The sequence below is a fragment of the Lepidothrix coronata genome, unplaced genomic scaffold, assembly GCF_001604755.1.
Source record: "Lepidothrix coronata isolate B3197 unplaced genomic scaffold, Lepidothrix_coronata-1.0 Scaffold260, whole genome shotgun sequence".
Taxonomy (NCBI): Eukaryota; Metazoa; Chordata; class Aves; order Passeriformes; family Pipridae; genus Lepidothrix; species Lepidothrix coronata.
Genome location: NW_016690440.1, coordinates 629,190 through 651,600, shown reverse-complemented (window position 1 = coordinate 651,600; position 22,411 = coordinate 629,190). Strand labels below are relative to the sequence as shown.

General features: G+C 47.5%; 1 protein-coding gene across 1 annotated transcript; it reads right to left on the bottom strand.

Moving 5' to 3' along the window:
- Positions 1–636: 636 nt before the first annotated feature.
- Positions 637–21,954, bottom strand: PIGU (phosphatidylinositol glycan anchor biosynthesis class U). Its single transcript, XM_017835585.1, has 12 exons — positions 21,809–21,954; positions 20,147–20,211; positions 18,949–19,008; positions 17,946–18,008; positions 16,559–16,668; positions 14,813–14,913; positions 13,052–13,149; positions 10,980–11,134; positions 10,375–10,518; positions 9,448–9,572; positions 7,436–7,578; positions 637–2,288 (listed from the first exon to the last, which is right to left on the bottom strand). Exons 1-12 carry the CDS (start codon positions 21,936–21,938, stop codon positions 2,175–2,177), a joined length of 1,308 nt encoding a protein of 435 aa, XP_017691074.1. The 5' UTR covers positions 21,939–21,954; the 3' UTR covers positions 637–2,174.
- Between the last annotated feature and the right edge of the window lie 457 nt (positions 21,955–22,411).

Here is a 22,411-nt window from a genome sequence, read left to right as displayed (position 1 = left end):
CTTTCCTTTTCCCTATCCTTGACCACGCTCCTGGCCTATTGCCCTTCCCCTGTCTATTCCCCTGCTCTGTCCCTGCTCATGCCGATGTCAAGCCTCTGCCCCTTGCTCCTCCCCTGCCCCAGAACTCACCCCATCACCTTCCTCAGGAGCACTTCTGAGTCCAGCTTTGGGGCTTGCTCCCCGAGGAGACCCAGATAGACCCAGCCCAGGGGGCTGGTGGGACCAGGAATGGGGCTGCAGAGGATGGAGATGCTGCCTGCAGGCCTTGGGTCAGTCCTGCTGCCTCCCAGCATCGTCTCCCTCCTGATGGTGAATTATTTTTGGCTTTGTGGGAAGAGGGGGCTGTAAAATAGGCACCCTCCCATAGCTCCAGCTAAGTCACTCTCTCCTTTTCTCTTACACTGCTGTTAGGTCACCTGTATGTATCTGGCCTTCCCTAAAGCTGGCAGGGTTTCAGCCTGGCCTAGAGACCTCTGTGTGCTTTTTGGTCACTTGTTTTCCCTCCCAAGTCCTGTATTTGCTTTCAAGTCCCCTCCTGACCCCTCCATGTACCTCTCAGTGCCTCCCAGAGCCCCCACCCACCCTCTAGCTCCCCCCTATAACCACAGAGCACACAAGGTGTTCAAAACTTGCACAGTTTATTATGCTCCTTGCCATGCCCTGCCGGCAGCTCAGCAGCCCAGGCTCCCTTTGCCCCTCCCTGTGCCCTCAGGCTGCTGCCGGGGCTGCCCCGCCTGGGGCTGAGCTCGGGGCCTGAGCTGAGCTTGGGGGCTGAGCTGGGCTTGGCTCCACCCCCCCAAAGCGCTGACAGCAGTGCAGTAAGGCAAAAGTGTTAATTGTCCAGAAAGAAAGATGTTTACACACCTGCCTGGGCACATCCATCTCAGCTGCTTGGTACCAGCTGTGGTTTCCATGTCACATTCCCAACCCTTCGGATGTCCCTTGGGATCAGTGGGACACTGCAGGTGGCTGTCACACTGTGGTCGCATCCTGGTGCCACCATAGCCAGCAGAGCCTGGCGGCTGCACCCCAGAGGGCCACATTCAGGGGTGAGCAGCAGCAGCTCCAAGGTGAGCAGGTCTGAGCACAGAGAGGGGAGCAGGGGGGACCAAAGGAGGCTGATTTCAGGGAGCCTCCACACACAACCACGAGCCCATGGCAAGTGGGGACAAGAGAAGGGCACATCCACTAGTGTTAAGCAGCTGTGGAACATGAGGAGCCCAACAATAACAGCAGTGACTGAGGCTCCTCCTGCATTTGGTCTGAGGCCTTACAGGGAGACTGTGATTCCCACTGGTCCCTAATCCAGGCTGCTGCCCCGAGCAACCACAGCAGCACAGTGTGAGCCTGGCACTGCCAGGCTTTGTCACCTGACAGAAACTGGGAGCAGTGGGAGTCCATCTCCTCAGTAGTATTTCTTCTGAGACCTGCAATGCCTCTGTGCATGGTCCTAACATGGAAATGTCTGTGTTGCTCCAATGGGATAGAGCAGTTACCCAGCACCCTCCCCCTGGCTTCTGCTTCCACCCCAACTCCAGTTCTCACTAGTGTTTGAGTGCCAAGGTTACCACCTGTGGCAGCAGCTCCATCTGTCCTCCTTCCAACAGGTCATCATCCTTGGTCACCCATCTCTTTCACAGCACCCACTGTGCCTGAACACGTGGGATTTTTCCAGATCCCACAGCAGTGGGACCACCAAGAAATGGCTTCTGCAGCCAGGGCTCAGGCACCAGGTACCTAGAGATTGCCTCGTGCCAAGCAGAGTTTTACTAGTCAAAGCAGTGAAGGGGAAGGTTCCAGGAGAAGCAAACATCTCCAAGAAACAGTGATGGAAAAGTAAACAGTTCACAGTCTGAGCTCCTCCTGGACCCTCGTGGGTTTAGCTCAGACACTCCAGTTCCTGCTGGGCTGCCCAGAGCTAATGGCTGAGGTCGCAGTGGAAAGCACAGCTGAGGGGAGGGAGATGCTCCAATGGAGGCACTGCAGCTCTTACAGTCTCTGTGCTGAGCCCACAGCTCAGCAGGACATTCCCAGAACCTCAGCCCTTTCTTTCAGTAGGTATCATCCCCAAAGTCAGACCTCATTCAGGGAACCTTCCCCACCCACCCCACATACCCCAAGCTTTGCATGTTCCTCATAGTAGTCCATGTCCCAGGGAAAGGTGGGTACAATCCTTATTTCAAAACCAGCATGGCCTCTGTCCCATCGTGCCTTGTCAAGTGCAGTCCATGAGTGAGGTAGTATTCACGCCGGAGGAAGGCATAGAAATAATCTGAGATGAGCAGGATCTGTGGAGTGAGATGTTCAAACACATCAGTGGTGCTTCAGACCAAGAATAAAGAGGGACACATGTTCACATGTTGGTGACAGACCCTGTAAGTGGTGTAAGCAGTTCCTAGGCTGTCCAGCAAGCTCCACCAGAGGAGCAACTGCAACCCTGGGAACACCATGTCCACCCCTCACAGTGTTAAGCCAAGGGAGACTCACACTAATTGTTTGCTATTGGTGTGTTCTCACAGACATTTCTGCTAAGGAGACAGCAGCTTCATAAACTGGCCAAAATATACAACAATGGCAGGTCCAGCTGTGCCACAATTGCACAGGTCATCTCACTGTACCCACAGGACTCCTTCCATACATCCTTCCATGCTGTCACAGAAGCAGTAAGGTTGGAAAAGACCTCTGAGATCATCAAGTCCACCCTGTGCCCGACGCCCACCTTGTCACCCAGCCCAGAGCACTCACTGAGTGCCACGTCCAGTCATTCCTCGGACACCTCCAGGGGCAGGGACTCCACCACCTCCCCGGGTAGCCCCTTCCAATGCCTTAACATCCTTTCCATGAAGAAATTCCTTCTGATGTCCAACCTGAACTCCCCTGACACAACTGACACAACTGTGTCCCCTTGTCCTGTCCCTTGTTCCCCAGGAGCAGAGTCTGACCCTGCCCCGGCTTCCCCCTCCTGTCAGGGAGTCATAGGGAGTGATAAGGTCCCCCCTGAGCCTCCTTTTCTCCAGGCTAAACAACCTCAGCTCCCTCAGCCACTCCTGGTGCTCCAGCCCCTTCCCCAGCTCTGTTCCTTTCTCTGGACTTCCATGTCCTTCTGAACTGAGGGGCCCAGAACTGGACACAGCACTCGAGGAACCTCAGCAGTGCCCAGCACAGGGGGACAATCACTGCCCTGCTCCTGTGGCCACACTATGGCTGGTACAGGCCACATGCCCTTGGCCTTCTTGGCCATCTGGGCTCATGTGCAGCTGCTGTCAATCAGCACCTCCAAGTCCTTTCCCAGTGGGCACTTTCCAGCCACTCTTCCCCAGCCTGGAGCACTGCAGGGGGTTGTTGTGACTCAAGAGCAGGACCTGGCACTTGGCCTTGTTGACCCCCGCACTGCTGGTCTTGGCCCATTGATCCAGCCTGTCCAGATCCCTCTGCAGCCTTCCTGCCCTCCAGCAGATTGACATTCCAACCCAACTGGTGTCATCCACGAATTTACTGAAGTTGCCCTTGATTCCCTCATCCAGATGGTCAATAAAGATATTAAACAGGACTGGACCCAATTCTGAGCCCTGGGGAACACCACTAGTGACTGGATGTTGACTTGATGCAGCACCATTCCCCACCACACTCTGGGCCTGGCCGTAAGCCAGTTCTTAACCCAGCACAGAGTGCCCCTGTCCAAGTCCTAGGTTGCAGCTTCTCCAGGAGAATGCTGTGGGAGACAGTATCAAAAGCTTTGCTAAGTCCAGGTAGACACATCCACAGCTTTTCCCTCATCCACTAGATGGATGACCTGGTCATAAAAGATCAGGTTGGTCAGGCAGGACCTGTCCTTCCTAAACCCATGCTGGCTGTCTGATCCCTTGGTTGTCCTGTATGTGCTGTGTGATCACACTTGAGATGATCTGTTCCACAACCTTCCTGGTTGAACTGTTGTGCAGTTCAACCCAAATGCTGAGTCTTCTGCTGCTGCTGGCTATCAAAACTTCTCAGTTGTTTTTCTCTGTTTACCATAGAATCCACAGATGGTTTGGGTTGGAAGAGACCTCAAGGATCATGAGCCTGAGACTTGCTCAGCTGGTTAGAGCAGGGTGCTAATAACACAAAGGCTGAGGTCAAGGTCGATCCCCATATGGGCCATTCACTTAAGAGTTGGACTCGATCATCCTTGTGGGTCCCTTTCAACTCAGAATACTCTGTAACTCCTGTCTGCTGAGCTGTGTTTGGACAACATGAGGACTTAATGCTATTATTAGCACAAATGCATTCATTAGCACAATGACAGATGCAATTTCTTTCCTCCCCCTGCCATAGGCAGGGACACTTTCCACTAGACCAGGTTGCTCCAAGCTCTGTCCAACCTGGCCTTGGACACTTCCAGGGATGGGGCAGCCACAGCTTCTCTGGGTAACCTGTACCAGGGCCTCACCACCCTCACAGGGAAGAATTTCTTCCAAGTATGCCATCTAACCCTGTCCTTTCGTAGTGAGAAGCCATCCCCCCTTGTCCTGTCCCTCCAGGCCCTTGTCCAAAGTCCCTCTCCAGCACTCCTGGAGCCCCTTTAGGCCCTGAAAGGGCCTCTAAGATCTCCCTGAAGCCTTCTCTTATCCAGGCTGGACAGCTACCATTTCTACTCTGAAAGGGTAGGAAGTGTGCAGGCAGCAGAAGGAATTCCACAGTTCCCTAGGTCAGCCTTAGCCAACAGGAGTTTTAACAGTTTAACAAATAACACTTACCAGGCCAAGGGGTGAAGAGAAGAGCTGAAATTCAAGGCTGTGGCTTCACAGTACAAAATCCAGAAGCACCACCAGGTCAAAGCCCTTCTTCCACCCCCATCACTGCTGCATCTCCTCCCTGCCCCTCTGCTCTCAAGCCCTCTCTGTGGGGCAGTTGACCCTGTGTTTGTTTGCACACTGCCTCCCTTTGAGTGCTGAACAGAGCTGACTGTCCCCTGGATTCTCCTGATCCAGGTCTGAGCCTGCTGCCACACACACAGATGTTGGCACATCCCAGGAGGAGGGTGCACCTCAGGCTGGCATTGCCACCAGCTGCACTGTAGTGTGAAATCACAGCTGAGGTGCCAGAGAACCACACTGAACATGGAAACCTGACATGGAAATCACATGGGTCCTCCTCCCCTCCTCAGCCCCACTTTCACAGAATCATAGAATCACTAAGGTTGGAAAAGACCTCCAAGATCATCGAGTCCAAATGCTAAACCAGCACTGCCAGGTTCACCACTAACCCATGTCCCCAAGTGCCATACCCACATGGCTTCTGAATGCTTCCAGGGATGGTGACTGCATCTCTGCCCTGGGCAGCCTGTTCCAGTGCCAGACCACAGTTTCAGTGAAGAATTTTTTCCTAATATCCAATCTAAACCCCTCCTGCTGCAACTTGAGGCTGTTTCCTCTTGTCCTGTCACTTGTCCCCTGGAAAAAGAGCCCTCCCACTGGCTACAACCTCCTGTCAGGAGGGGCCCAGAACTGAGCCCAGGATTTGTGATGCCTCACCTGTGCCCAGCACAGGGGGACAATCACTACCCTGGTCCTGCTGGCCACACTATGGCTGGTGCAGGCCACGTGCCATTGGCCTTCTTGCCCACTGGGCTCATGTGCAGCTGCTGTTGATCAGCACCCCCAGGTCCTTTTCCAGCTGCTCTGCCCCAAGCCAGTACAGCTTTGGTTGTACTGAAGCCCAGTGTGGGTCTGCTGCCTTGCCTGGGAGCCCTGGGATTACAGGAGTGGGTGTCAGTGGTTTCTCTAAAGTGGTCACCTCTGCTGTGGCAGGCTGGGCTGGGCAGGGACCTGGCTCAGTAGTGCCATTTGTCACTTAGCCTCTTGCAGTGTGACCCTTCCCTAGGACTACTGCCCTCTTCCATTTGGACACAGGAGCACATAACTAGAGTGGAAAACCTCTTCAGTGCCAGCCCGAGCTGGCAGTCATTGTCCTAGTGTCCAGATGCCACTTAAAGCATCGCTGTGGCACTATGTCACCTGAAGTATGAGGCAGTGTTCAGGGCATGGAGGGAGGGACAGGCAGAGCCTGCCTGGGTTACTGTGCAGTACAGCACAGAAAAACAGCAACTGCTGCAGAGGCTCAATGGCAGGACAGGAGGGGACGGAGGACCAGGCGGAGACTGAGGGAAAGAGAAACAGGGCTGCAGACTGCTGAGGTCAGGGGACAAAGTGTGAAGGAGAACAGACAGAGCAGGGCAGAGGTGCCCAGGGAGAGGGAAACAGCCATACCCTGCTTGCTTTGCTGAACTGCTGACAGGCTCTGTCAGTGCAGGTGATTTTACTTTTAACTAAACGTCTCTGCAGATGTCTGAATGGGAAAAAAAAGAGCTGAGGTTGGTGGGGATGAGGGATAGGTCTTTCTCACCAGGAAATCAGAAAAGATATTTTTGCTAAGTTTGCATTTACACAGAGCAGAAGACCTTGCAGGATCTGCTATGACTTCCTCAGGTAGGAAATAAAATCCGCTTAGAATATTGACACCTGGCATCTCTAATTAGAGTTTTACTATTCCTTTCATTCCATAGCAAGACGTAGTTAGGAGTTAATGAACCATTCCCGATTTCCTATCAGCCCCTCTCAGCAGTATCTCTATTCTCCTTCTCACCCCTTGGAGTCTCTTTTGGCTTTTACCAAATGGGTGTTTTCTCCATTTACCAAGGGGTTGGGATGTACAAGTAGGTGATTTTCAGCCCCTGGCCAAACTGCTCCCCTGGCTTTAAGAGAAGCACACAAGCATAAATGGCTGAGGCACATTCAAAATAAAGGCAACTTTAACATGAAATGAACATTCTGCTCACCCATATGTGAAACTGTCCCAGGGCTCAGGGACATGGCAAACAGCATAGAGGAAGGACTTACAAAAGGTTGTAGCACCTGTGTACACTCAATTCCATCCTTCAACGGTGCCTAAGGCCGGTGGCAGTCATGTATTCAGCACGGCCTCAAGAAAGGCAGGGAGGGCAAGCCCTGGCATCACTGCGACCCTACACATGCCCCTAAGCCCACAGCTGGTGCCACGCCCCTGTGCATGGGCTGCTCTCATTTGCCTGTTTTCTGGCCCCACTGCTGCTGCCCCGAGACTTTTCCATTTCCCCTCTTACTCCCCTTCTCCATTCACGTGTGCTGTGTTCTGCCATACTGAGATGCTCTTCATCTGCTATCAGCAACAGAGCATGGAACCTGCAGCACAGTCTGGGTGGATTGTTAAACTGTAGTTCATATACCACCAGAACTCTTTCCCATTAGTGTGCCAGAGGGTGAGGAGCAGGCAAATTCCAGGAGGAGAGCCAGGAAGCTGCTATGCAGGACCACAGAGAGAGGCAGCCGCTGCATCCTGCAGAATGCACTGTTGCTGACAGGCCACCCCATCCAGCGCCCTGCCCGCAGTGCAGCCTCGACTGCCTCGCTCTACTGACCTGCCCTATGTTGAAAGTCAACGTGATGGCATAATAAAAATTGGAGTTGGCACTTCCTGCATAAATCCACAGATGCCACAGAACGGGGAACAGGAAGGAGCAGAAAATGAGCACACATGACAGGATGAAGATGTTCCGGAGAACTGCAAAAGAAAACCAAGCTGTTAAAATGATGTATTATTGATCAGCCATGTTCACACAAACAGCAGTGGTACTTAGAGTGTGTGCAAGGGGTGAGAGGCGCTTGTCAACACATACTTCTCTCTAGTAATCTTTCACAGTTTGCTTTAATAACTTCCTAGCTACCTTTTATAAGAAATCCACTATATTTCTCTTTAAAATAAATACTTCTGCCTTTGCTTCAGTATGAAATCCTCCCTTGTAGCTCTTTCCTTCTAGGTCCTGCTTCCAAACACTCTTCCTTGGATATTTTGGCTTTTTGGTGTCTACACCAAAAAGCAGAATGGAGAGAGGCCTTTCCAGCAGCATCACACTTCGGAGAGCAGAGCATGTCAATCCCCAGCCTCATCAAGCTGATGACAAAGATAAAAAATGAACCCGTGGGCCACAGGAAAAGAGAGATTTCCTTGGGACTTGGCAAGGAAATGAAAGCTCCATAAAAGGAGGAAGCTCCTAAAGGCCAAATGTGTTGACAAGCACGACTTCGGGAGGTGCAAGTGCGGCCAGAATCCATCAGTCTGCCCGAGTACGTCAGATGGACAAAAACCAAGCGCGACTTTGTCTAAAAGAGCTGGGAACTACTAGGCCAGAAGAGATTTTGTTTTCTGTGAACTGCTTATGCCTATCCTTTCGCAGCAGTGTTGTAATCCATCCTGGCACTTGTGCTGCTGGTGCTTGGCTACAGCTCAGCCAATGCCCCTGAAGGAGACTGAAGACTCCCCATCACTCTGCAGCTGAAGGCCGCTGATGTTTTTAAGAGCATTGTCACATCCAAACATGTTCACACCTCTTTTAAACTTCTTGATCCGTAGGTCTGTTCACACTCTCTGGGGTGGAAGCATGTGACAGATGACTGCCTCTCTCACTGGATGCTTGGAATGTGCAACTGAAGTACACTGAGTGAGGACTTCTCAAAAGTACATCACCTGCTACAACTGCAACGTGTTCAGGGGCAGCCTGGGGCTTCCTGCCCTGTCTGATCACAGCTGCTTTGGCCTCCGCTCTCCTGAATCTGAAACCTACAGAGCAGAAGATCTCCAAAGTCTCCTGACTCCTGATTATATCTCCTACAACAGGCAGGTGAGCCGTCCATGAACACACTTGGCCTGGCTTGGAGAAGGCTGCAGTAAAAGGCCTGGACAACCTGGCAGGGTCGGTCAAAGCAGTTGGTTTAAGCATGAAACACCAGGAAAAACACAGCATTTCCAAATCTCTCCAGGGTAGCAGGTTCTATAGACCGAGCCTGAAAATCCTCAGGAAGCTCTTTGGTGATTTCAAGAGTTAAAAAGGGTCTTTAAGCAGCATTTAAGAAAAACTGGACAACTGCTTGGAATAGTTCAGTTACTTTCACTCCAAGCAAAAAAGCAGATGCAAGGTGCAGCATTTTAAGGCTGGGGGACTCACCAATTGCAGGAGCACTGTTGAAATCACACAACCTTAAGTGGGAGTGAAACATGTGGATGATGGATGCACTTCAAATAAGCCATGTCCATTGTACAGGATTGTGAAAGGCTCTTATAAAAAAGTTAATCTTCAGAGCAACTTGGAGAGGGGGAAAAATAAGGTACTCATAAGGTACCCCTTAGCAGAAGTAAGGAGTACTCCTTACTACCCTTAGAAGATAAGGTACTCCTTGACCAATTTCAACCCTAGTCCTAAAGACATGTTAGGGACTGTATCACCTGAAAAAAAAAAAATCAAGCCTCCTTCCAGACATCCCAAGGAGGCCATGAGAGCCTGTGGGCAAGGGCCTGGTTTGGTTTAGTGGTGACAATTATTTTGCAGGCCCTTTCCCATTCCAGATAAGGAATAACCAAGCACAAAGGACTTACATCTGTAAAGGTGGCTCCAGACTGGAAGGAAGGCCATGTACAGTGCAACGTCTCCCACAGTGGGATAGGACTTGAAGATAGAAATGATGGCAATCTGGACAAACATGAAGAACACAGGGTGTTCCCTGGAAGGGAAAAGAAACGAAGGGTAAGAGGCTGCAGTAGGTCTCTGGAAACTGGAAATAAGTATGAGCAAGGGCACAGATGTGCTGTGGGAGCACACCTCCCATAGAAGAGACTGTGGTTCTTGCATCCCTGTTCTCTCCAGACAAGACTCCGAGCGCTGAGTGGGGCAGACGGAGCTGCACTGCAGAGCAGCAGTGTCAGGGAGGCCCACTGCCCACTGCCCTCACCCAGAAACCGTGGGCCTCACCCAACACACATTTATACTATCGGTCACCTGCGCTGCTTCTCCCCAGCTCTGTCTTATTCACCAAACGCAATCAGCACTTCCCCTCTGAGGGTGATTTGCAGAATCCCAGAGTTATCTTGCCGGTACACCATCGTGTCGTTCACTGAAAGTCCAGGTGTGTTAATGGCTGTTTTTAGCAGAAGGAAGGCTAACATTGTCAGTGCAGTCAGCTAGGAGAGTCCCCAAATTTTCACTTTTTTCTGACAATAAAGAACTCAAGGTTCCAGTCAGGAGTTCTTGCTTTCTGACTACACTGGTTTATGCTGGCAAGGAGCGGGCACCTCTACAGCCTCTATTTCTGCTTTCTCTTTTGATGCTTGCAACATTTTGGCATTGCAGAGCCCAAGTCTATTTAAGAGGAACAGAAACTGAAACTATGGGAAATGAGGAGGGCAGACCGTGGGTTAAAAATCTTTTTCAGGTTCGTAGATAGAGACATCTGATTCCAGCATTATAAGGTTCCACTGGACAACTTAAGAGTAATAAAAGTAGCAGAGAAACACACTCATACTTACTTTAGCTTTATTGCCAAGGGAATGGTGTAGAAGAACACATTGATTTGAAACACACATACGAAGAAAAGACTGAAGTGTTCAAACATCTCTGCAAAGAAGTACCAGAAAAGGCCAATATTGGGTGTCAGATCTGGAACAGAAAGGCTGAAAAGAAAAGTCAAGGTAAATTTTTAAATGGTTGTTTTCCACTGCCCTGCTTCTGTTATATTAATTAATCATTTTATGCTACTGGATGAAGAACCTAAATTGTAAACCTATGGAAGAGGAAACAAAGGGGTGACAAAATGTGGAGAGCAGGTTTAAATCCTACTGCTGAATTCTTCCCAATGCCCCAGCAGGATTTAAAGCATCCCAAAACAGACATTTCTCCAGAGACGAAAATTTCACAGCCACGGTAGCTCAACAGTGAAACCCATTTCCAATCAACTCAGTGGAAAACACCTCCTGTCTTTAATTTTTGCTGTTAATTAACAGAAGTTGGCTGCTCTCCTTCATATATTCTTTCTTTTCTTGCACTGCCAGTAAATCACAGATCCCACACTTCTTGGGTCAGGCATGTGTGATGGACAAGAAACAACACTACCAGTAAGAATCCTTATACTCACATAAACCCGTAAACAGATGGGATAAAGTCCCAGGAGTTGAGGAGGAAGAAGGAGAGGCAGATGATCACTACAAGGCTGCACAGGTAGAGGGATGCATACTGCATGGTGTAGAGCCAGAAGCTTTTGCTTTTCAGTTTGATGGGTATGAACTGACGCTGGAAGTGAAACAGAAGCATCTTGTCAGGTGGAGAGTCACAAGAAAGCCGGAGTGTTCAGCACATCATCTTAAACCGATGATAGAAAGCATCAAACACTGGCACTATGGCACTGGAAGGAGCAGCTCTCAAGCATAATTTGCTCGATGTTCTTCACTCTGGCCAATTAACTCATACACACTGCACGTGTTTCCAGAACTGTGCTTGAAAATACAGCAGCAAAGCTGGTCATTTCTCCTTGCAGTCATGTCTCATGCACCCTGTGTACAATTTACACACAGCTCCTCAGAGCTACACTTGTATCTGACATGTTTGCAATACTGCACTGCTGCCTGTCTTCTACTGCATGAGCCCACTCAACAGCTGACTGAAAGCCCTGCTCCATGACCCACCATCCTGTGGTGCCAGGTCTCCACTACCCTGCTCTGCTAACATCAGGGAAAGAGGACATCCAGTAGGTTCCTATGCACCAAGGAGCCCCTCTGAAAGGTTGCTTCCTCAAAGACAACTGCTGCAGTCCTGCCACTGCCACATGTCCTCATCACAAGTCAACCACAAGCCCTTGCCACATAACATGACATATGGGTACCTCATTCCAACTGGTCCCCTGAACACATCTGCACAGAAATACAGAGGGGCAAACACCTTTGGGAATCACTCAGAGTTCTGCAGCTCTGGGCAGTGATGTGGCTTTTCCACTGGGTACTGGGGTTTGCAATGGCAGGAGATGTGCAGAGAGCATGTCCTAACTGCTGTGGGCTCTGTGCAAAGCATGCTCTGCTTTCTCAGCCACAGCTTGTCTAATGTCACTTGCTGGAACAATGCAAGCAAGTTTACCAACAATTTTTGGCAGGACAGATTGGAAAGTGCTGGAGAAAAGTGATTTAGTTCTGCACAAAGAATGTAGGAAAGTTCATTTACAAATTTAGATAAAAGGCATGATTGCCTTTAAAAGTTGCAAATTAGGCAATCACATATCAAAGCACTTGTTACTTGTGAATGTGATGTATAATGCTTGTACTTTACTCCCAATTTACTTTGAATAAAGTTAAAAGAGAACAAATGAGACCAAAATGTAAAATACATAAAGCAAATTATCTTAAAATTTACCAAACTAAAAAAGCAACACTGACTCGGCAGAAGTTCCTGTCTTGCAAAGAGTAATAATAACAAAATTTCTGAAAAAAAGTAATAGACATTCATGTCAGCTAGTCAGAGAAAGTAAATGAACTAGAACTGGCTCTCATTCTGTTTGGAAGCTCAGAGATTTAAGAATATGCTGTAGTGAACCCGTAGTTAAGATTAGCTATAAAAATCATCATCAAAAGCAACCAAGAAAGACTGGTGAAGCACACAACAGCAGGATTTCAGAAGGGCAAAAATAATAAAAATGATCTCAAAGTGACTTGTGAAATGGGCTGAATCTCTGCTGGTGGTCACAGCCTCACCTGCTCCCACAGCAGAATAAAATTAGCAAGGTTGGCCCTGCTGGAATTCAGGGGTCCTGTTAATGGAGAGGGAGAAAGAACAACCAGTCCCTTTCACAAGCACATGCCTTTTACCACTAAACCCCAAATCAGTGTTTCTGAGTTTGAGTAATTCAAACACACAGTTCCTCACACTAACACAGCTCAGTAATCCATGTCAGTGCAAGGGAACTTCTCCAGCTCTAAACCCCTCATTGCTATTCACATGACACAAAGAACAGGACTTATTTTGGGCAAGTTCTGTAGGTGGCTTACTGCTCCCTTCTCTCCACTCACAGGCATTCCCATTAAGGTTTCCAACTTGCCATGGCTTGAGGATAGTCACTTTTTCTGAAAATCCGCATTTGCCTGACTCCCCTCTCAGTAGCCAAGGACTGTCCCTGAACAGCTACAAGAAGACAATGGGTACCAGCAGTTAGAAATCATCTACCTGCAGAAGGTAAAGAAGGGCTGGAGCAAACAGTGTGAGAGGGTAGAGTGACTGGTATGTTGCTAAGGCCAGGAACACAGCACTGAGGAAGGCACTACCTGCAAAGACAAAAAATGTTCATTTGTAAGGAACTTCTACTATAAACAGCCATACAGACAGGAAGTCCAAATGAGAAGAAATACATAACCCTCTACAGGGGATTCACAAATATCAGGACACTACTTAAAGGAGTTTTTAGCGGAATGTATCCTGGAGGGTGTCCTCTTGTTAACTACATTTTGAATGGAGAATGACCGATTCCATACGAAGGAACCACTGACTGGTTTGTATCTCCTGGCATTCACATACAGAAAGAGATTAACGTAACTCAGTCTATATAGAGACCATGTTGGCTGCTCTTAATGTCATCTCTGCATGTAAGAGCTGTTACACTGGGCATGCTGGATAACCCCAACACCAGAATGTGTCAGGGCCTCAGCAAAGCTCTGAGCCAGAGAGCAAGTGAAAGTCTGCAGCTGAAGGAATGAAGTGGCATTAGCCAAAACTGAGGCATAGAAAGGATTAGCACAGCTTTTCCAAGTGGTCTCAAAAATATGAATGCCTTTACTGAAGCAGCTTTATTTGAGGTGTCCCAGACTGAGCTCAGTGCTGAGTACTTACATTTCCCACCTGCCAACATCAGAAATCAAGCCCAAAAGGTCTCAGGTTAAACAACAAAAATACAAGCCCGGTTATAGCTATAGACTAGATGGAAGGCCTCTGTAATAATGCAGCTTAGACAGCAAGAACCCTGACTCAGTGCACTGGCCCAACTGCCAGCCTGACATCACACACTCGGAGAGCTTCTCTCTGTTTCACCTTTGAAAGAGAAAACAGAGGGTTATCTGGTGATGAGCCTTCTCCACTCTGCAACTACACTCTCCCGACAGAAACCTCCCCATCCTCTACTTTATTGAGTGTTCAATTCTGCACAGATCTATAGAATTGATTCCCAGAAATCAGTCACAACCTGATATTCTCTTTGTCCACTTTAAAGCCCAGGTGGCCACATTTGCAGTCAGGGAGAAACCACAAGACAGTTACTACAGTTTTGTCTATGACCAAAGTATTGGTCTTGGGTATCAGTGAACAGTTAAAAAATCAGTTTAACTAAACAGACCCCACTTGTTTGCTATTGTAAATACTTTTAAAATGGAAGTCCCTCCTGACTCAACTACCCAATAATTACAGGAAAACTTCCTTTTGGAAACACTAATAAAACCCATCTATATCAGCTTTTTTTTCTCAGTGGCTGGGTCTGCGCCCTGCTGGAGATGAGATCAGAGTGACCTTTCCTCTGATCCAGCAGAGAACTCCCAAAATTAGGTGACTAGTACAAATCACATATGCTAAAAGATTTTAGCACTGGAGAGTCATAAAAGAAACAGAAAGCTGGCATTATGCACGAGATGAATGAAACAGTTATTCTGACATAATCTATTCAGCTGTGCTGGTATGGGCCTTTGGTTACTCTTCTGTTTCCCCAAAGCTCAATTAGTTCATTTCAAACCATATTTACAACTGTGAGTGAAAGCCAAGTAACAGTCTCTTAATCTCAGGATTCAGGTGGAACTTTGACTTTGCTCCAGTCCTGTTTCTGCTGTGTTTTACTGAGATCCTTGTAGCAATCTTATCTGTAAAGTTCCACTTGGATTTCATTTTTGCTACATTTATAATCTTCCTAGAAAGTCATAAAGAACCCTCTTTTATTCATTGTGTTACCTTTTATTGTAGCTAAAATGAAGAATGCAATGACAGAGTTGTTGATGGCGCAGGTGGACTTTGCCACACAAGACATCACAGAGAAGGGGTTTAACAGGTAGCTGAAAAAGAGCAAAGCTCAGGTTACATGCAAAGGAGACAGCATCTAATTAAAGAGATGTTCAAAGAAAAAAACAGATGCATTTTATTTACAGTTGATGGGATCCTCTCATCAGCAAATTAACTCAGCTGAACAGGTTCCTCGATCTGGAGGAAAAAACAGACCTTTGGATTGCAGCCCTGGACACAGTGGCCACAGGGAGCCTACTGCAGAAAGGAGAGTTGGGAAGATCTCCAAAATGCAAGTTCCAGCCGAGAAAACAACTACCAAAAGTGTTTTTTGCTTTCCAGAAACACTGTACATTTATTCATCCAGATCTAGGATACTGGGTCCAAAGCAAACTTTTCATGCTACTCACATCTACTCTGCAGAAGTGTAAGAAGGTAAGACGGAAACAAATTCTGAGACACGAGCAGAGTTTCCCCCAGCCCAAGCACACCAGTCTCCTGCTGTGGCAGAGCAATCATTTACATTCACCGTGGCCTGATGTGAGCACAAAAACCACCAGCTATGCAAGTTTAGCACATTTCAACTGGAATTATAGAAAGACAGCAAACTCTGAACACCTTTACCCTCCAGAATGCAGCCACACTTCAGTTGGCAAGAATGCCAGCTCCCTTTGGAAATGAGAATTACAATAATTTCATTTAACTAGGTTCAGAGCATAGAAAAAGGTTTGGAAGGACTACCAATACAATAAGCTAATACAATAACCCTAATGTACCCATCAGCTTTGCTAATAACTAAATTAATCATCAGAGTGAGTAGACAGGGCTGATGATTTCCTAATTATCTCTTTGTATTTTCCTACTTCTCTGAGCTTCAGTCTGTCTTTTTCAGTGTTTTTACAGGGCCAGCCTACAGCAGGACAGGTACAATTTAATGCCAGCTTTGCAGTGGTAATGAGCAAAAGAGACTGCAATTTACCCACTCTACCCTTCTTGCCATGGGGAATTTGACATTTAAAAAATTCATAAGGAAATGAGAAAAAATAAAAACTTATCTAATGGAGAACTCTCTCTGACACAGAATAATTCAGATAATTTCTCTGTGTCAAAATACCAATAAAAAAAATTCTTTAACAGTAGGTATCTTGCTTGTATATGATTTATTTTAGTTGAAGTCTTCTGAAATAAAAAAATGTTTAGTATACAGAGGAACACCAAGACATGAAATTAATAAGATGACAACCTGAAAATATCTTTGAACTGTAATAAGGAATTTGGGATATTCAGGCTGTGATATTCAGCATGCATTTTGTCCAACTGCTCAAAAATTCTCCTAATTTTTCTGAAAAGACACCATTTGGAAGGCACAGAATCAATTTTGATAACATTAGTTTACAGGCAAAATAAGTGGGGATGTGATCTGTGCAGATACAACATTCTTGCTACCAAATTAATGACCTTATGCTGCTCAGCCTGTCTTGGAGGGCCTGAGTAAATTTACTTGCTGGCAACAAACGTGCTAATGCATCTGCTTTTTACTTTCTAGCTGAGTATTCAGGGCCAATAGGAAATTCAGAATTTCTGGGGAAAAAAAAAACAACCTTCAACTAATGTTGAAGCCCCAAATGAGAAAAATAAACCCCAAAGGGAGCTGAGGAACCAAAGCAGCCCACTGCAGCCTACAAGAGCAATACTTACAATAGTGCTACCTTGAGGGGGATGTAGTGCATCTCCATGGGTGTCTGGACGAGCTCAGCCACATCTGGTGCATATTTATCCAGCTCTATTAGGAGCTTCTGCTTTTTGAACTGAACAAGGGAGAATGATCAAAGACTGTCAGGAGAGGAAAACCACGGTTTCATATTACTTGTGTAATTCTATCTCATATTACTCAGCCAATTACATGGGGTTTCTATTACTGTAGAGCATATCTGAGCCCCAGCTGTGAGCCAAAACTCCAGTTATGTGAGGAGTTGTACAAACAGAGCAAAACACCCTCTCCTTTCCCAAATACTTAACAACTGAAATGAGACTCAAGAGAAAGCAGATAATGTCTACTTATTTGAACTTCCTTAATTACCTGTGTCAGCTGACAATGAATTCACCACATCAGAGTTGAACACTCTCAATCTTCCTAATGCCAGTCTGGATCTCTAATGAAAAGCTGAATTTTTAAATTCGTAGTTCAACACACAAGCCACTGAAAACCCAAGATTCAGAAGTATGCAGTCTTTATTATTTTGAAGATGGATATCTCTAGACTAAATCTTTCTTTCATTTATCTTGTTCTCTGAGGCTCTCCATGGAGACAAAAGAGAAATCTGAAATCTGAACCTACGGAACTATGTCATGGTGAGACAGAAAGACAGAGATGCTGGCAATAAATTCTCAACAAGCAAAGTAACTCACATGTGAGATTTTTACATGTCTGCAGTTCTATTGTGAGTTATTTCTTCAACCTCAAAGTCACAGGACAAGGAACAAGCACATAGCTGGATGGGAGACCACACAGATGCTGTAGAAAATGTAGCCTCCCTGTTGATGCTGATAGTGAATCCCTGCCCCTCTGGAACTGCAGAGAGCACAGCATTGCTTACACAAAATGTTTTTCAAGCTACATATGAGAGAGAGCTGGGAGTAATCACTCCCCTCCAAATACACGTACTTGTAATTTGAAGGGAACGAGTAATACTTGATGTTAGACTCTCACCATGCTCATTAGAATGATCCTCGGACGCAGCCTTGGACGTTTTTATTTCTTCCTTTACACATTTCTAGTCTGTGTATTACCTCATGCTCTGTGCAAAGAGACCCTCTCCAAGGTAAAACATTCAGGCTGTAGAAGATTGTACACTACTGTGATCATCATTCACATGCAGTGTGATTCCATACTGTAATAGTGCCACAACAAAACTTAAAATACCTCAGTTGTTTACCACAGTGAGTCCTCATGTTTGTTTCTCATTAAAATATGACCAGATTTACTGCAACAAGGAATTGATACTGCATCCTCTGGCATGTGTTTTCTTTGGTACAAGATATTTGCTGGGAGAAGAGGACCAGCAACACTGGGAAGTCAGCTTACCACAACTTTGTTGAAGTCCTGGATGGCCAAGTAAAGGGCAACAGCAGTTAGCACATCAGTTACCTAAAAAAGCAAGGGATAGACAGACTGACTGTAAGCAAAATAAACAAATAGAGAAAACGATATTGGTAGTAGTGAATAAGGAGGCTAATCTGACTCAGTTCATGGGAAGAAAACACAAGCTTTAAAAACACTGGATTGCTGATTTGTACAGTGCCCTCACACACCACAGGTTCACCTTGCAGGCATGAACTGTAACAAATATTTACAAAACAAGAGAATGGGGAATTAAGAGGAAAGAAATTGAAGCAAGTGAGGGTAATAGAGAGAATCACTGGTCTAGTTAGAGCACAGGCAACGCTGGGGCAGTGCCCAGCTGGTTAAACCCCTCTGGCCATTAATCCAGCAGCGCCTTGAACCATCCTAAACTTCCGAGGCAGCAGCACAGTCATCTGAACAACCAGCACTAGCCCAGGCAGAAGGCTGTTATCTCTGCACGAGCCCTGCCTGGCAGGGACCTGGGGACAGAGGCTCCACTGGGTGCCATGTGCAGCCAGCTATAGGATTTCTGTCCTGAATTATGCAGAACTAGGAGAACAATTTACAAGAGACATTTGGAGGATGAACCCATTTGTGCTCTTTGCAGGCCTGGGATTTGGCAGTGGGTTTAGTGAGAAGCAGCAGTGTAAGGATTAGGCTGGGGGGACAAAGTATTTTGTTACCTGTAAGAGGTAACCTTTGAAATCTGAAATGACACCTTCCTATCCCTCTGTGGGGATACTTATCTAAGCAAGAACTCACAAAAAAGAAGGAATATGTACAAGAAGTGAAAAGTCTGAATAGTGGGTTTGTACAGGCAAAGCTGCCTTTCTAATTAAATGTGAGCTCAGCAGGAATATGAGCTACAGAGAGGCTGAAGGTCCCCGATTCCTGCAGGACTGAAATAATACTCAGCATTTCCCTGAAAGGGGCCTTTCAAGAGGAGCTTTCCAGGAGCACTTACCATGAACACCAGTTCAGCATATTCAATCAGGAAGTGAAAGAGATAGATTATCAGAGGGGTCTAAAAGAGAACAGAAGGGAAATCCATGTCAAATACTGTCCAGATAAAATACACCATTAATTTGATGAGAAAAACTTAGTACTGCAAGACACTGCCAAAAGTAACTTTCCTTGGCCTCTTCTCCAACATTGGTACTTCAGAGCTAAGTGATTAATCAAAGCACATTTACTGGCCTTATTCCTTGCAGAGTCTTCAATACACTTTATTAAAGACACCATCAACTTTGACAATTGTACTCTATTCCAACTTTTCAATTCTGCTACTAGTGATAGACTTACAATAGAAAGCATACAAAAACCAGCTTTAGAAAGTGGCTTTTTTCCTATAGAATCTATTTTTTTTCAGGATGTCTGCAGGTACTTTTGAAAGATTTTCTACATAGCTGGTTGCACTGTTGAGCCTGTTGTTTAGATGAGTGTTTTATAATGCAAAAATAAGAAAGATGTTGAAAACATAAAGCAGTAGGATTACAGTCCTATCATCCTCTTGCTCCCACAGCTTTTCCCTTCTAGGGTAAGAGGAAAAGCATGTTTCTGAATTATTCCTATTGCACAAAAGCTTAATCTGGAAGTACTGTATTTACATGCTGTAAATTCAGTCTTCACTGTGAGACAATAGATTTCTTTTAAAATACTTTATAAATAATGTCTAAATAAGCATGGGAAAGTATTTCACAATCTGGGAGAAAACTGTATCTAGAGAAGGAGAATTTATTGAAAAGAAACCAGTTTTCAGAGGGATACAAAGTACCTGCCTCACCCTAGGTGACACTATGGGTGAGTGTACCTTCATATCAATAAGATCACTTGAGCGCACAAAGCCCCATGGGTGCTTAAGTTAAAATGCCTCATTCCTCATTAGGAATGAGGCACTTCCAAGATGAGTGTGAACAGAATATTTCACTTATTACAGAGCTCCCCTGCCTCAGACTATCTATATGCAGTAACAAATATTGTGATATCTATCACCTGCAGTCTGTGATTAACTGTATTTCCTCATGCTGGTCATTACAACTATTGCACAACAACTACATGAGCTGAGGTTCTCTAAAGCCTCTGGGACAAGACAGGCTGCAAGCTGCAATACTAAGACATGTGACACTTGAACATCACATTTAAAACAAAGCATGCAAACCAACCTCATGAAAAATAGCTCCAGAATATGGCGAGACCCCTAAATCCAGCAGAGCCAATCCTTCGACCACTGAAACACAGACAGAACACCTGCATTAGAACCCTGTAATGTGGGAAGGGACAGATCTCATGATGGTAAAACCTTAGCTTTTAAAACACCCACACTTGTAAGAATCTCACATTGAATGGATGACACTAAACCTCACAGAGCCAACAGCTAACTAGAACTGATTCTCTCCCATGCACATTCCTGCATGGGTACTCATAACCTATTTATTTGTTTCAGCTAAAAATGTTGTAGGTGAAATCTTTTACACTGAACTCTATATAAATCCCATGTATGATATTGCCTGATTTTAAGTCACCTATTTGGTGACACATGGCATCTATGATGGAAATATACTTAATTCTAAGAGAACAAACCACAACATAATATAGAATTTGAACTGTTCTGCCTAATTAGATGTAGAGAGGCCTAAAATGTCAAAAATTACAATGGAAGAACAGAAGTGAACACATATCATCACGCAATGCTGAAAGGTTTATCTGTTATTGAAAATTCCTTGTTGAAAATACAGTTTACAGCCTTAATTTGGCTTCTTCAAGATCATGGAATTACAGCTTGCCCTGCAATGCATTTGCATGCTTTTCCATAAGATCTTCACCTTCCTGAGCACAAAGGTTTCCTGGGGCTGAGCAGTGTATGCAATGAAAGGAGCCAAAGGAAATGGGTTCATTTGCTCAGAGGGAAAAGGCAGGAGACTGCAGAAAGCAATAAAAGGCCTCAGTTCAGTGAAACGCTGGACAAGTAGATCCTGGCTGCTACAAATTCCCCGTGTAGTGATAGCCCAAACTTTGAAGTGACCTTAAGTGTTCTCCTTACTACCTAGATGGTCTAAGGCAAGATTAAAAAATTTGATTGTGTGATGTGCTTCATACAGAGGAGCAGAGGCCTCAGGTCATCAAATGTATTTGTACTTTTGACCTTTATTACTCTGGGCCACTCTTTTCCACCCCAGAACTGCAAATACTTTTACCTGTATAACAGCTGGGTATTATTTTCTCAAAGGGCTGTCTTTTAAATGAATTTAGGTTCCCAATGGGCTCAGATGCTACAGACACAAATGTCGCTGAAGAGCCCCAATTGCACTGTACCTCAGCCTTCAGAAGAGAATTTGAATTGTGTTGGTAACAACGTGCGGGGCCACAAACTGAACCCGGAAAACGACAGTAGCCCTGCGCGAACCGGGAGCCGTGCAGTGGCATTCACACCGCGAGACAATGTTTGTGCAGACACAGCCCAACCGCGGGCTCGGCCGAGGTTGCTGGAACCACACGCTCAGTGCCGGGTTCATCTCGCCTCCCTCTGTGTACACGCGTGACACAACCGCTGTGTCAACGTGTGCCCAGCGCAGCCCGGCCCGCCGCAGGCCCCACGTCCCTCCAGCCCCTCGCACCGGCTATTCCCGGGCACGACTGCCCGGGGCCATTCCCTGCAGCTCCGGTTCGGGCCCGGACGCGGGGGGCCCGGCCCTGCCCGGGGCACAGCCCGGCGCTGTCCCCGCGGAGCCGCTCCCAGCGCGGCGCCCGGCCGGGGCCAGGCCCTGCCCTCCCGGCGCGGGGGTCTGGCCGCCCCGGCCCCTCCGCGGGGGCTCGCCGGGGCTCACCTCGCTTCCAGGCGTTTAGCGGGGACACCACCTCGACGCGCTCGGCGATGAAGGCGGCGAGGCTGGAGCGGAAGAGCGCGGCGCGGACCGTCACGGCCGCCAGCACCACCAGCACCAAGGGGGCCGCCATCCCTGCGCGCGCCCCGCCGCTCCCGCCGCTCCCGCCGCCTGTAGTTCCCAGGCGGTGCCGGGGAACGCGCCGCCAATGCACCGGCCCGCCCGGCAGACTACATGTCCCGGCAGCCCTCGCGCCGCCAATCTCCCGGCACCACTCGGGGCTACGGCGGCTGCGGGGGGATCAACTTAGCCGGAGCGCGAAGGCCGCGGTCAGCGGGCCAGGCTGGGCGGGGGGTCTCGATCCCGCCAGCCTTGCCCAGCGCTGCCGCACGGGACCGCCGCTCCTCAGCCGCAGCACAGTCGTGTGTCTGTCCTCGAGTGCCATCAGGCTCCTCCCGGCACGTTCCTCCCGCCCGTGGGTCCGAGGTTCCTCTGGGTGGCAGCGCTGCCCCCGTGAGCCCCTCGCTCGTGTTGCTCCCCAGCCTGCCCAGGTGGGCGGGGGCTGCGGACTGGGCCGGGCTCGGACAGGGAGGTTCGGTGGCTTCT